This window comes from Pholcus phalangioides, unplaced genomic scaffold (assembly GCF_987345545.1).
Source record: "Pholcus phalangioides strain wild (caught in Gottingen) unplaced genomic scaffold, Ppha-v1.0 ptg000028l_1, whole genome shotgun sequence".
Taxonomy (NCBI): Eukaryota; Metazoa; Arthropoda; class Arachnida; order Araneae; family Pholcidae; genus Pholcus; species Pholcus phalangioides.
This window is the reverse complement of record NW_028301618.1, coordinates 5,926,621-5,941,825: the sequence shown is the minus strand read 5'-3', so window position 1 is coordinate 5,941,825 and position 15,205 is coordinate 5,926,621. Positions and strand designations below refer to the sequence as shown.

Here is a 15,205-nt window from a genome sequence, read left to right as displayed (position 1 = left end):
TCCTGCTCAGCACCAAAAATTTTTAATGCAAATCTTCTATTTAGTGGCTACAGATGGCACATCTATGCAAATTTCAAATTCTTCTAGCACTAAAACTCTACCAAATGGATGATACTATTAAATTAGAGTTTGAATGTATATTCACATTCTCTGTTGCTGAAAAAAGTGAAAATTGTGTCATGTTGATCATGGTACTAAATGTTAAAAAATGGTTGAAGTTGGTACGTGTAAAAAAGCTGGACCTAAAAGGTCCAGCTTTTTTACTCGTGTTGGTTACACTTTTTAGGGGTGTTGGTCAACTAAATTGGTTGGTTTATGAAATTTTTTTTTTTTGTAAATTGGTTTTTAGCACACCTAATGTAAAGATAATTTATACTGAGATCACATACGCTACTTATTTTTCCTTATGTTATGTTGGGTTTATTTTTAATGTTAGGCTAAGAGGTCCATCATACATAAAATATTCCAGGTAAAGAAAGAAAGTTCCAGTACCTCACAATTGTCACCAGGCGCCTTCATACCATCTCAGAGTGGAGACTTAGAAGTTAATGTTGGACGGAAGCAAACTGCTTTGAAGGTCACAAATCTGTGTGACAGACCCATACAGGTAAAACCAATTTGTGGGCATGTATTGTGATAAGTAAAATCCTGATTTTCCGTGTGAGTCTGATATGGAGCTTATTAGGTTAATAAGGTCTTTTTGGGATCGAATAAAATCAAGATGTAAATGGTGGAAATTACATTTTCTCAAAAAGATTAGTTCAAACTACTGGACAGTGCATACAATATTCAAAAATATCAAATGGTAGTTGTAGTGCTTAAGTTATAGTTATTAAGTACTTTTACTATATTTTCAATTTACGCTTCAGTGATCACTTCGTGTGATTTGAAAAATAGTTTCTTATTGCACTGTATTCATTATTCAATTTTGAGCATTGCTGTAGTAAGGCGCTTGTCTACCGCCATGAAGTTGCTGTCAAGTCTGCGGGTACAATCCTAGGGAAGGACTTAAGTTCTCTTTTGGGGTGTAATGTGATAGGCCTCCTCGTGGTGCACCCTGGGTAATGCTAAATCTATCACACGTCATTGTCATCGCTTATTTGTGCTCATATCCTTCACTTTCAATAACCCAGATTACATGGTTTTTTTTCTACACATCTTGCAGTACTTGTCTTGCGTCTTGTTTTGTCCTGTACATGTTTGTGTCTTGTGTCCAACCCCTCATTGTGGACCCCGCTTAGGCGGGGAGGGGTCCTCCCAGACGGGGCATTGCTTCTAGCGTATGCTCTGTCTGGGACGCTGTCTACCTGCGTGTTTGCCGTGCGTGGAGACCCGTATGGCTGGAGATAGGGCTCCTGGTTAGCCTGATGCGCTAGCTTTGGCCTCGGATTCAGCCGAAACGGGAGGCTTGGATTAGCCCTGTCCAGGTCAATCGCCTGTGGTCGCCTCGGTGGCTGAAGGGGTTACACTACTGGGCAGGTAGAGGGGCCGGGCCTGCCGGACGTCGTTGAGGTTTGTTGGTGCTGCTTCACGACGATCTTGGATCTTGAACGCGTCTGCTCGCCTGCTTTGGTGGTGTATAGCTCCCACCTAACCTGACGTTGCTACTAACCTTCACCGGTTACGTGTGCGCGTCCCCTTGTAGGGCTCCATGGTGGGCATGGTGGGTGGGAGTGGAACAATGCCCATTCAAATATGGGAAAAAATCAAAATGCACCAAAACGTCAAAGAACTGCTTCAAACCAAACACATGTCAATGTAACTGCTTCAAATTCATCAACTGTCTCATTTTTCTTTCTGCACTCTTCAGATGCCGAAAAACCGCTGGCCAAAGTATCACCATTTGTAATAGATAAAGCTCTCTATGGCACAGTTGGTACCTTAAAATCGGTGAAGGCCCTTCGTTCAGGAGACCTTCTCATCGAAACTAACACATCCAAACAAGCCGAACTCATTCAAAAGCTCGCATCTCTCGGAGACATTCCAATAACAGTCAAAATCCATCCCACGTTGAATTATTCACGTGGTGTCATTTCAGATACTAACTTAATTAACATGGATGAAGAAGAACTAACAAGAGCTGGCGTCTCAAGGCGTAACATCTGCCAAACATATTATGAGCCGCAAAGATGGCAATCCAGCTCCCACACGAAACATAATTCTCACATTCTCATCACCAACATTGCCGAAAGATATCAAAATAGGTTATTATAACCTCAAAATCCGGCCATACATTCCTAACCCTGTTCGATGCTTTAACTGCCAAAAATACGGTCACTCACGAACGGCGTGCCGCAGTCAACCCACCTGCGCAAAATGCGGTGAGAAGGACCACATTTCGGACAACTGTACTAATTTACCATTCAAGTGCGTCAATTGCGGTGGCGACCACCCCGCATTTTACAGAAAGTGTCCGAAATGGAATGAAGAAAAAGAGAGATCCAGAAGGTCAAGGTCCTTAATAACATCTCGTATATTGAAGGACGCCGTCGTATAATGCCTAACCAAACTCCAATAGCTAGTAGATCATACTCTAATATGGTAACAAATCCATCAACAGCTAATACGACTAACAATATCACCAAAGCATCTGTAACAACTCAGACTGAACCAATAGCTGATACATCAACTCAAACATCATCATCTAACCAACCGTGCAATAGTTGTGGCTGCTGTTGCTCCGCTGGATTCCGGAGGGAGTCCACTACCTCCGAAGAAGAAGCGGGAAAAGCAACGGCTAACACATTCAAAATAACTACAGATACTAAACCAAAAATCAACTCTGCAAACAAATCAAAAAAGAAACCATTCAAGACCGGATATTCACGAAAAGCTGTACAGAGAGCGCTGAAATGTCCATCCATGAAGAATGTGTCACTTCTTGATGACAAATCAATTGGTGACATGGACCTTGACAATAGATCAGATTCCGGTACTACTCGCCGTAAACTAGACCGGAATAAATTTAAAGACCTGGAACCGTCTACTTCTACCTAATTTATGGCCAACATAATCCAATGGAACATTCGTGGTCTTAGATCCAATTATGAAGATCTCAAGGATTTGATCAATCGTTATCATCCTGTTTGCGTGGCACTCCAGGAAACTTTTACGAAGCCCTCGGAGACATGGAACATCAGGCGACATTCCCTGTTCCGTATTGATTACGATGACGGGAGTAGAGTCTGCCGCGGTGTTGCTCTGCTGGTTCCACATCACGTGTCGTCGCGCGTTCTAACGCTGCGCACGAACCTGCAAGCCATCGCGGTGGAAATCTCTACAGGCCTGAGAATTACCATCTGTTCCATTTATTTGCCACCAAATGAAACCATCTTACAGAGAGATCTAGAAGATCTGATTGATCAATTACATCCACCATTTTTTTCTTCTTGGAGACTTCAATGCTCATAACATGATATGGGGTTCTAACAGCAACATCCCTCGTGAAGAAATGGTTGGACGTCTGTTAGACGACATGAACCTCGCCATCATGAATGATGGCAGTTTCACTCATTTCCATGCCCCAAACAATAGTTTCTCTGCAATAGATTTATCCTTATGTTCACCTTCACTCTTGCCCAACTGGTCCTGGTCGGTTGATCCGGACCTCCACTGGAGCAATCATTTTCCTCTAGTGGTTAAGTGCCTTGATCGAAGCCATAGCATACCTGAGGGTCCTCCTCGGTGGAAGCTTGTGGCCGCCCGATGGGCAGACTTCACGGTCAAGGCAGAAATCATGGAGGATATGGTTTCGCAACTCGACGTCGACCACTGTGTCGACCTTGTGACCAGTTGTATCATCTCTGCAGCAAATGAAACAATACCCAAAGTCTCCTCGAAACTTCCTAAATTTCCTAAACCTTGGTGGAACCACGAATGTAATCTTACTATTAAAGCACAAAAGAAAGCATGGAGTAGGTTCCGGCGGTATCCTACCCATGACAACAAGTTGGCATTTTTAAAAGCAAAGGCGATAGCGAGAAGAACCAGGCGCCAGGCTCAACGCGAATCCTGGCACAAGTTTACCACGGGAATCAATTCATCTACTTCATCTAAAGTCATTTGGGACCGGATCCGAAAAATCAATGGTCATTATCAGTCTCATCCACTTACCATTTTAAATACCAATGGAACTATTATCAGCGATGTGAGGGATATTGCGGATACCATCGCCGCTCATTTCGCCGCTGTCTCCAGTGATGCGAACTATCCCCCATCGTTTCATCCCATTAAATCATCAGCAGAACGTTCATCGTACACCTTCCGGCCTTTTACACCGGAGGGGTACAACTCATTGTTCACCCTTCATGAACTGACGACGGCCTTGCAGCGAAGTCCTGACTCAGCTGTAGGGCCCGATGCCATTCATTATTCCATGATTCGGCATCTATCACCAGAATCACTGTCACATTTACTTATTTTATTGTTAAAAAAAAAAAATTCAATTCAAATAAAGACACGAATTTTTTCATACTAACACATCTATTTATTTCAAATCCTTAAGCTCAAAACCAAACCTTATCAATCGACATACCCGTATCGGTCTCCGTCTTCATCACCACCCATCTGATCGGAGTTCACAATCTTTTTTATACAATCTCACTACGTCATCCGACGCGGTACTTACATTTGCATATCCACTCAATATGGAATTTGATCGAGCAAAAACATGAAAACCAACAATCGGCCCCATTGATCGAATCAAAGAATAATTGAAAAGTCCATCAACAATTTTTTTAAATTTCTCCTTGACAAGAGGCTTGGTTAAAAAATCTGCAAGATTATCTTTCGTACTTACATACTTCAATTGAAATAAGTTATCATTGAACAATTTACGTACAAACTCGTACTTAATGTCTATATGCTTGGTCTTATTATTTTCAACATTATTTTTAGCAAAATGAATAGCCGCTTGGTTATCACAATACAATATAGCAATTTCATTTTCAAGAACATTCAATTCTTTAAGTATCCTCGAATACCATATTAATTCCTTCGAACATTCAGTTAAAGCTACAAATTCCGATTCCATGGAACTCAATGCAATGCATTTTTGCTTCTGCGGTTTCCATGATACCGGGATTTCTCTGAGCATAATCAAATATCCACTAGTTGAATGTCTTTCACTAAGATTACATCCCCAATTTGCATCAGAATATGCTTTCAATAAAAAATTCTTTACATTAGACAAATTTATCTTATAATGCTTAGTCTCAAAAATATAATTCAATACATCAACTAAAACAGTCCAATGGTGATACGTGTACCCATTACAAAATTGTGCCATAGTATTAACTACGTATGAAATGTCGGGTCTCGAACGACTTGCTATAAATGACAAACATCCTATTAATGATCTATAGGGTATTTCACGCATCAAGTCACTTTCACAAATTTCATTCGCTCTATCCGGTAATTTACATCCAACTTTTAAAGGTAATTGTACATTTCGTTTCGGTAAATTTTTAAATCTAGAAATCAATTTATCAATATAAGTTTCCTGATGTAAATACATTGAATCACCAATTTTTTCAAAATTTACGCCAAGTAAATATTTTACTGGTCCTAATTCAGTTATATCTAATAAGCCTTTAATTCTATTGATCTCGATTTTTGCATCTTTTTCAGTTTTACCAAATATTACAATATCATCAACATATACAATCAAAATTACTTTATTCAATTTATAAACACAATTACACCATTTACATTTATAATATCCCAGGTTTAGTAATATTTTGTCTAATTCAAAGTTCCATTGACGTCCGCTCTGGTGTAAACCATATATAGCCTTTTTTAATAGGCACACATAATTTTTATATTTTTCAGAAATATAACCAACGGGTTGTCTCATATATACAGTTTCATCAAGATTACCATACAAGTAAGCCGATTTAACGTCAATTTTAAAATGACACCAATTCAATAAGCTAACTAATATAACAAACAAATATTTGATTATATCGAAATTTACGACTGGGGAAAAAACATCAGTAAAGTCAATACTTTTTGGATTGGATTGGATTTTCAATTTATTGGCGCAAGGACCAATTTGGTCAAACTGCGCCAAAGCAAGACATAAAAATGAGAAAAATGTCATTCTGTCATGTCAAAAAACTAAAACATATAAAACGGAACATGGAACGTAAAACAATGACATAAATTGTAAAAACTATAATTTGTCGTATAAACCAATGGCTTTGATGAATTTAAAAATGCGAGATGCATCGCTATTGTCATTTAAAATGTCATGAAGTGAAAGATGACTATGACCAAAAGCGGTCGTAAAATGATGACGATGATGTGAACAAGTAAAAGCATGAGCAATGGTGAATGGACTTTGACAATGAAGGCACTCTGGTTGACTCTCTCGTAATAATAAATATGATTGTGTGAGGCGACTGTGTCCTATGCGCAACCGGGCAAGCAGAACTTCCTCCTTTCGGTTAGTCCTGCAGCTCGAACGCCAGTGGCCAAGTGTGGGCTTGATGGCATGAAGTTTATTATTAACTTGATTGTTCCAATGATCCTGCCAGTGGCGATGCATCACTTCCCGGAGGATTGAGAAGTGGTCACTGGCAGGTACCAAAAGGCTATTGTCAATGTTAGTTGTTGTTCGAGCTGCGTTGTCTGCTTTTTCGTTGCCCGGTATTCCTACATGACCTGGTACCCAGTAAAATTTTACTGTGGTACCATGATGAATGAGGTGATGCAGTTCATGAAAAATGGCATGAATAAATGGATGAATGTGAAAAGTAAAAGAACACAATGCTTGCAATGCGCTGAGAGAGTCGCTATAAATGATGCATCGTCGGTGGCATTTGCGTCGTATATGACGTAGAGCCTGAAGGATTGCGTACAGCTCTGCCGAGTAAATAGAAAATATGTCGGGAAGTTTGAAAGATGTCTCCTCACAGCAGATGTAGGCACAACCGACATGCCCAGGGCTCTTAGAGCCGTCGGTATATATGGGAAAGTACCTGTTGTACCTACCCCTGTGCCTAAAGAATATCTGTCGATATATGACATCTGCTGTGGTGGCTCTAGAGTATGATGATAATGAAAGAGAGACATCTGGCAGAGACTGCTCCCATGGTGCCAGTTGCCAAGCAACTGGGGCCACACGACTGATGTCTATTTGTAGTTCTTCCACAAGTGCCCTCATACGAAGACCGTAAGATGGAACACATGAAGGGCGAGCAGCAAATAGTCTATGAAATGAGGGATTAAAAATTACACGATGAAGTGGATGATCTGGTAAAGACTTCATTTTGAAATAATATTTCAAGGAAAGTTGCTGGCGTCTTGATGTCAGTGATGGCTCGTTGCATTCGACATAGAGGCTTTCCATGGGAGAAGTTCGGAAAGCTCCAGAGCAAATGCGGAGAGCGAGATGATGAATTGGGTCGAGCACACTCAGATAACTCCGAGGTGCTGACCCGTATACAATGGAGCCGTAGTCAAGCTTTGATCTTATTAGAGCTTTATACAAGTGAATGAGTGACTTACGGTCTGCTCCCCATGATGTAGACGAGATGACCTTCAAGAGGTTCATCGTCTTCATGCAACGAGCTCTTAATTGTGCAATATGAGGTTTGAAAGTAAGCTTTTTATCGAATGTGATGCCGAGGAATTTTGTATTTTCTACTATTGGTATTTGACTATTGTTTAGAAACAATTGTGGGTCATCATGTAGGTCTCGACGCCGACAAAAGTGCATAGCGACAGTTTTGTCAGCGGAGAATGAGAAGCCGTTATTATGTGCCCACTTGCTGATCTTGTTGAGTGCGGTTTGCAATTGTCTCTCGGCTGTCCTCATATTCACTGATTGATATGATATCAAGAGATCATCCACGTAAAGTGCGCCAGTGACAGACAACGGGAGTTGGTTCAACACCCCGTTGAGTATTAAAATAAAAAGTGTAACACTTAAAATGCTACCTTGAGGTACACCTTGTTCTTGAATTTGGGGAGCTGATAACGTGCTTCCGATCCGTACCTGAAAGATGCGGCGAGCGAGAAAGTTCTTAATGAAAATGGGCAAGTTGCCCCGCAAGCCGCTATTATAGAGGTCGGAAAGAATTCCGTGCCTCCAAGTACGGTCGTAGGCCTTTTCTATGTCGAAAAATATGGCTAGCATATGCTCCCTCTTCACAAATGCTTGTCTTATTGATGTCTCAAGGCGTAACATATTGCAAGTTGTGGACCTGAACCGTCTAAAGCCGCTTTGATGTTTAGATAAAATATTGTTAACCTCAAGGTAGTGCATAAGGCGATAGTTGACCATGCGTTCCATGAGCTTACATAGACAACTGGTCAAAGCAATAGGTCGGTAACTATTAGGTTGCTGAGGATTTTTGCCAGGCTTCGGGAATGCGAGAACAATGGCTGCTCGCCAGGTGTCAGGAAATGAATGACTGACCCAGATCCGATTGAATAAAATGAGTAAATGTGACAGTGATTCTGGTGATAGATGCCGAATCATGGAATAATGAATAGCATCGGGCCCTACAGCTGAGTCAGGACTTCGCTGCAAGGCCGTCGTCAGTTCATGAAGGGTGAACAATGAATTGTACCCCTCCGGTGTAAAAGGCCGGAAGGTGTACGATGTACGTTCGGCTGATGATTTAATGGGATGAAACGATGGGGGATAATTCGCATCACTGGAGACAGTGGCGAAATGGGCGGCGATGGTATCCGCAATATCCCTCACATCGCTGATGATAGTGCCATTGGTGTTTAAAATGGTAAGTGGATGAGACTGATAATGACCATTGATTTTTCGGATCCGGTCCCAAATGATTTTGGATGAAGTTGATGAATTGATTCCCGTCGTAAACTTTTGCCAGGACTCGCGTTGAGCCTGGCGCCTGGTTCTTCTCGCCATCGCCTTTGCTTTTAAAAATGCCAACTTGTTGTCATGGGTAGGATACCGCCGGAACCTACTCCATGCTTTCTTTTGTGCTTTAATAGTCAGATTACATTCGTGGTTCCACCAAGGTTTAGGAAATTTAGGAAGTTTCGAGGAGACTTTGGGTATTGATTCATTTGCTGCAGAGATGACACAACTGGTGACAAGGTCGACACAGTGGTCGACGTCGGGTTGCGAAACCATATCCTCCGTGATTTCTGCCTTGACCGTGAAGTCTGCCCATCGGGCGGCCACAAGCTTCCACCGAGGAGGACCCTCAGGTATGCTATGGCTTCGATCAAGGCACTTAACCACTAGAGGAAAATGATTGCTCCCGTGGAGGTCCGGATCAACCGACCAGGACCAGTTGGGCAAGAGTGAAGGTGAGCATAACGATAAATCTATTGCAGTGAAACTATTGTTTGGGGCATGGAAATGAGTGAAACTGCCATCATTCATGATGGCAAGGTCCATGTCATCTAACAGTCGTTCAACCATTTCCCCACGTGGGGTGTTGCTGTTAGAACCCCATATCATGTTATGAGCATTGAAGTCTCCAAGAAGAAAAAATGGTGGAGGTAATTGATCAATCAGATCTTCTAGATCTCTCTGTAAGATGGTGTCATTTGGTGGCAAGTAAATGGAACAGATGGTAATTCTTAGGCCAGTAGAAATTTCCACCGCGATGGCTTGCAGGTTCGTGCGCAGCGTTAGAACGCGCGACGACACGTGATGTGGAACCAGCAGAGCAACACCGCGGCAAGCTCTACTCCCGTCATCGTAATTGATACGGAACAGGGAATGTCGCCTGATGTTCCATGTCTCCGAGGGCTTCGTGAAAGTTTCCTGGAGTGCCACGCAAACAGGATGATAGTGATTGATCAAATCCTTGAGATCTTCGTAATTGGATCTAAGACCACGAATGTTCCATTGAATTATGTTGGCCATAAATTAAGTAGAAGTAGACGGTTCAAGATCTTTAAATTTATTCCGGTCTAGTTTACGGCGAGTAGTACCGGAATCTGATCTATTGTCAAGGTCCATGTCACCAATTGATGTGTCATCAATTAATGACACATTCTTCATGGATGGACATTTGAGCGCTCTCTGTACAGCTTTTCGTGAATATCCGGTCTTGAATGGTTTCTTTTTCGATTTGTTTGCAGAGTTGATTTTTGGTTTAGTATCTGTAGTTATTTTGAATGTGTTAGCCGTTGCTTTTCCCACTTCTTCTTCGGAGGTAGTGGACTCCCTCCGGAAACCAGCGGAGCAACAGCAGCCACAACTATTACACGGTTGGTTAGATGATGATGTTTGAGTTGATGTATCAGCTATTGGTTCAGTCTGAGTTGTTACGGATGCTTTGGTGACATTGTTAGTCATATTAGCTGATGATGGATTTGTTACCATATTAGAATATGATCTATTACCTATTGGAGTTTGGTTAGAGGTTATACGACGGCGTGCTTCGATATATGAGATGTTATTGAGGACCTTGATCTTCTGGATCTCTTTTTCTTCATTCCATTTCGGACACTTTCTGTCAAATGCGGGGTGGTCGCCACCGCAATTGACGCACTTGAATGGTGAATTAGTGCAGTTGTCCGAAATGTGGTCCTTCTCACCGCATTTTGCGCAGGTGGGTTGGCTGCGGCACGCCGTTCGTGAGTGGCCGTATTTTTGGCAGTTAAAGCATCGAACAGGGTTAGGAATGTATGGCCGGATTTTGAGGTTATAATAACCTATTTTGATATCTTTCGGCAATGTTGGTGATGAGAATGTGAGAATTATGTTTCGTGTGGGAGCTGGATTGCCATCTTTGCGGCTCATAATATGTTTGGCAGATGTTACGCCTTGAGACGCCAGCTCTTGTGTTAGTTCTTCTTCATCCATGTTAATTAAGTTATTATCTGAAATGACACCACGTGAATAATTCAACGTGGGATGGATTTTGACTGTTATTGGAATGTCTCCGAGAGATGTGAGCTTTTGAACGAGTTCGGATTGTTTAGGTGTGTTAGTTTCGATGAGAAGGTCTCCTGAACGAAGGGCCTTCACCGATTTTAAGGTACCAACTGTGCCATAGAGAGCTTTATCTATTACAAATGGTGATACTTTGGCCAGCGGTTTTTCGTTATCTGAAGAGTGCAGAAAGAAAAATGAGACAGTTGATGAAATTGAAGCAGTTACAGTGACATGTGTTTGGTTTGAAGCAGTTCTTTGACGTTTTGGTGCATTTTGATTTTTTCCCATATTTGAATGGGTATTGTTCCACTCCCACCCACCATGCCCACCATGGAGCCCTACGAGGGGACGCGCACACGTAACCGGTGAAAGTTAGTAGCAACGTCAGGTTAGGTGGGAGCTATACACCACCAAAGCAGGCGAGCAGACGCGTTCAAGATCCAAGATCGTCGTGAAGCAGCACCAACAAACCTCAACGACGTCCGGCAGGCCCGGCCCCTCTACCTGCCCAGTAGTGTAACCCCTTCAGCCACCGAGGCGACCACAGCCGATTGACCTGGACGGGGCTAATCCAAGCCTCCCGTTTCGGCTGAATCCGAGGCCAAAGCTAGCGCATCAGGCTAACCAGGATCCCCATCTCCAGCCTTACGGGTCTCCACGCACGGCAAACACGCAGGTAGACAGCGTCCCAGACAGAGCATACGCTAGAAGCAACGCCCCGTCTGGGAGGACCCCTCCCCGCCTAAGCGGGGTCCACAATGAGGGGTTGGACACAAGACATAAACATATACAGGACAAAACAAGACGCAAGACAAGTACTGTAAGTTGTGTAGAAAAAACATGTAATCTTGGCTATTGAAAGTGAAGGATATGAGCACAAATAAGCGATGACAATGACGTGTGATAGATTTAGCATTACCCAGGGTGCACCACGAGGAGGCCTATCACATTACACCCCGTAAAGTCAATACCTCGTTTCTGATTGAAACCCTGAGCCACTAATCTTGCTTTGAATCTCTTGATGTTATTTTTGTCATCTCGTTTAATATTGTATATCCACCGGCAGCCTAATATTTTCGCATTTGGAGGTGGTTCAACAAGATCCCAAACTTGCCGATCGTTCATGATATCAATTTCATCATCCATAGCTTGATCCCATTTTTCCTTGAACTGTGAATTTTGCGTTTCCTCGAATGTTTTCGGAATTTTAACGTTGTAAGCTTCACATTGAAAAATATCCACAAAATCCGCACTTTCATCAGATTCAACTTTTTCACTTGCAGTTTTTACAACTGGTTTAAAATTGAATTGATCTGGTTCAAACTTCAAATTATTTTTCTCGCAATATTTTTTGACATCATTCAAATTTCTAAGTCTTTCCGATCGTTTGGATGTAGGGAAATAATACACATCTACACGTGAACTTGTAGTTCTGGGGTTTTCTTCCCTTATCCAATTAGATACGTCAATAGATTTTTTCTCCGAATCTTCAAATTGTCTAACATTTGTGTCTAGTTCATAAGAACCATATTCAAACTTATTTTCATGACCGAACAGTGAAATAACACCAATTTTTGATTCATAAATTTTTACATGAATACTTTCAACAACTTTACGCTCTTTAGGAATCCAAATTCGGTATCCTTTTCTTTGGTTAGCGTATCCCAAGAAAATTCCAATTTTCGCTTTAGCTTGAAATTTATTTCTGTAAGCTTTTGGAACATGCACGAAAGCCAAAGATCCAAAACTTCGAAAATGCCGGACAGATGGTTTATGACCAGTCCAAATTTGTATAGGCGTTAACCCTTTAGTGAGTTTGTGTATACACCTGTTCTTGACGTGAACATAGGTTAGTAAAGCTTCAGCCCAAAATGATGGTTTTAGTTTGCTGTCATGTAGCATAGCTCGTACAGCATCCATCGATGTGCCATTGAACCTCTCCGCTACACCATTTTGTTCTGGAGTAAAAATTGTGCTCCTTTCAATTCCTATTCCCAAGTCTCTTAGAAAATTTTCAAACGTCTTGTGAATGAATTCTAACCCATTATCGGTTTTGACAGACTTCAACCTTTTACCAGTTTCTCTTTCAGCTTTAGACAAATATTTTTTGAAATATTCAAACACCTCATCTTTGTTTTTTAAAATAAATACATAAACTTTTCTTGAATAGTCGTCAATGATTGACAAAAAATATTTTCCTCCATTTAACGATTTCACGGGAGCAGGCCCCCATAAATCCATGTGGATTCTTTCGAGAACACATTTTGTATTTCTGGCATATTCATAGTTTTTAGTCAGACATACTCGCTTAGACTTAGCGATATTACAAGTTATGCAATTAGCGTTTTTGAATTTCACATTTTCTAGACCTTTTACGCTATTATTTAAACGCATATTTTTAATTACAGGAACATTTATGTGACAAAACCTCTTATGCACACAGTCAGAATCTAAGCCATGTGCTTCAATATCATTCCCCTCATTAATTTTTGGATAACCATATAACACATATAACAAACCTTTACGAAAAAAAGTAAAAAAATATTTCGACCATTTGTTATATACAAGCATTTTGTTATTTTTCCAAATAATTTTGTTTCCGCCCAAGTCTATTTTAGCTCTGCTTAGTAAGTTTCTCCTCATATTTGGTACATACAATACATCCGTGAGAGTTACGTTAACGTCACCTTTTACATCTTTAATAACAAAATCAATATCACCTACCCCAAGGATCTTGGACGTATAGTCCTTGTCAGCTACAAGCGCTTCCGATGATGACAGTTCTCTAAAGTTCTTGAACCATGATCTTTGATTACAAAAGTGTGAAGTCGCTGCTGTGTCAATCAGGAATTCTTCCATCTTTCTTGTCGATGAGAAGGATTGTTCTTGATCGGTGATTGCACTATCACAAAACATAGTCTGAGTATTCTTTCGATGATCACTGTCACTTTTTTTCTTTTTGAAGCATCGATCCACCTTGTGATTAGTCCCTTTACAGTACGTGCAAAATTTCGACGGCCCCATAAGATGATCGTAGGTGGTTGAAGGCCTAGATTGTTCGTTTGGTTTGTCCAACACGCATCCACTGCTGTTGATTTGAGAACGGCGACTCGATTTAGCCCGATTACGTTTTGTTGATTTCATTGCATATGCACAGTCGATTGCTGTTGCGTTAGAGTCTTTCTCTTTTAGTTGGATTCTACCATCTTCACTAATTAGTTGTTTCTCGATGTTCAAGAAAGAGAATTCGTCGTCCGCTAAACGATATAAGATTTGTACTAAATTATCGTACTCTTGTGGTAGACGTCGGATCAACTGGAAACAGCACAAAATTTCTGGGATCTTGAATCCCGCATCGTTGACTTCAAGTCGTTTCTCGGCAACTCGTTTGCAAAATATGCCAATCGTCTCATTCTCTGAATCAAATTTCAGCTCGAAAAATTCGTCGATTAAACATGCTAGTCTGGCTCTGGATGTCGGTTCGAAATTTTCATTCAAAACTTGCCAAGCTTCTTTTCCATCATTAGTGTTGCTTATCAGAGGAAGAAATTTTCGCTCCACACCTTGATAAATTGTGGTGTAACACCGTTGCCTACGCCAAGCAAAGTCTCTTTTGTCTCGTTCCGGAGCATCGTCAGGATATTCTTGAGCTGTGCCCATCACAAAGTCCCAACAATTGCGATCCATCAGGATAACTTTCATGTCCATTTTCCATGTTGAATAATTGAACTCGTTCAACTTGGGAAAAACAAATCGATCTGAGCAACTTTCAGCCATAATTCATCAATATCTAGGAAAACTTCGCTAGCTATAACAATTTACGATTAAACTAGAGCTTTTAGGATTTGGGTGCTTGGCCCATAACCTTGTTAAAAAAAAAATTCAATTCAAATAAAGACACAAATTTTTTCATACTAACACATCTATTTATTTCAAATCCTTAAGCTCAAAACCTTATCAATCGACATACCCGTATCGGTCTCCGTCTTCATCACCACCCATCTGATCGGAGTTCACATAATCTTTTTTATACAATCTCACTACGTCATCCGACGCGGTACTTACATTTGCATATCCACTCAATATGGAATTTGATCGAGCAAAAACATGAAAACCAACATTTATTCAATCGGATCTGGGTCAGCCATTCATTTCCTGACACCTGGCGAGCAGCCATTGTTCTTACATTCCCGAAGCCTGGCAAAAATCCTCAGCAACCTAACAGTTACAGACCTATTGCTTTGACCAGTTGTCTATGTAAGCTCATGGAACGCATGGTCAACTATCGCCTTATGCACTACCTTGAGGTTAACAATATTTTATCGAAAT

The 15,205-nt window shown here is 41.1% G+C and overlaps 1 protein-coding gene across 4 annotated transcripts in view; it reads left to right on the top strand.

The window, feature by feature from the left end:
* Nucleotides 1–15,205, top strand: part of LOC149067825 (uncharacterized) — a 69,302-nt gene that overhangs the window by 20,445 nt on the left and 33,652 nt on the right. For 2 of the 4 annotated variants that reach the window (XM_089252306.1, XM_089252307.1), the window contains exon 5: nucleotides 437–607. In XM_089252306.1, coding sequence (XP_089108432.1) covers nucleotides 437–607 — 171 coding nt within the window. The remainder of the gene's footprint in view (nucleotides 1–436; nucleotides 608–15,205) is intronic. The other 2 variants (XM_089252308.1, XM_089252309.1) reach the window with 1 other exon arrangement.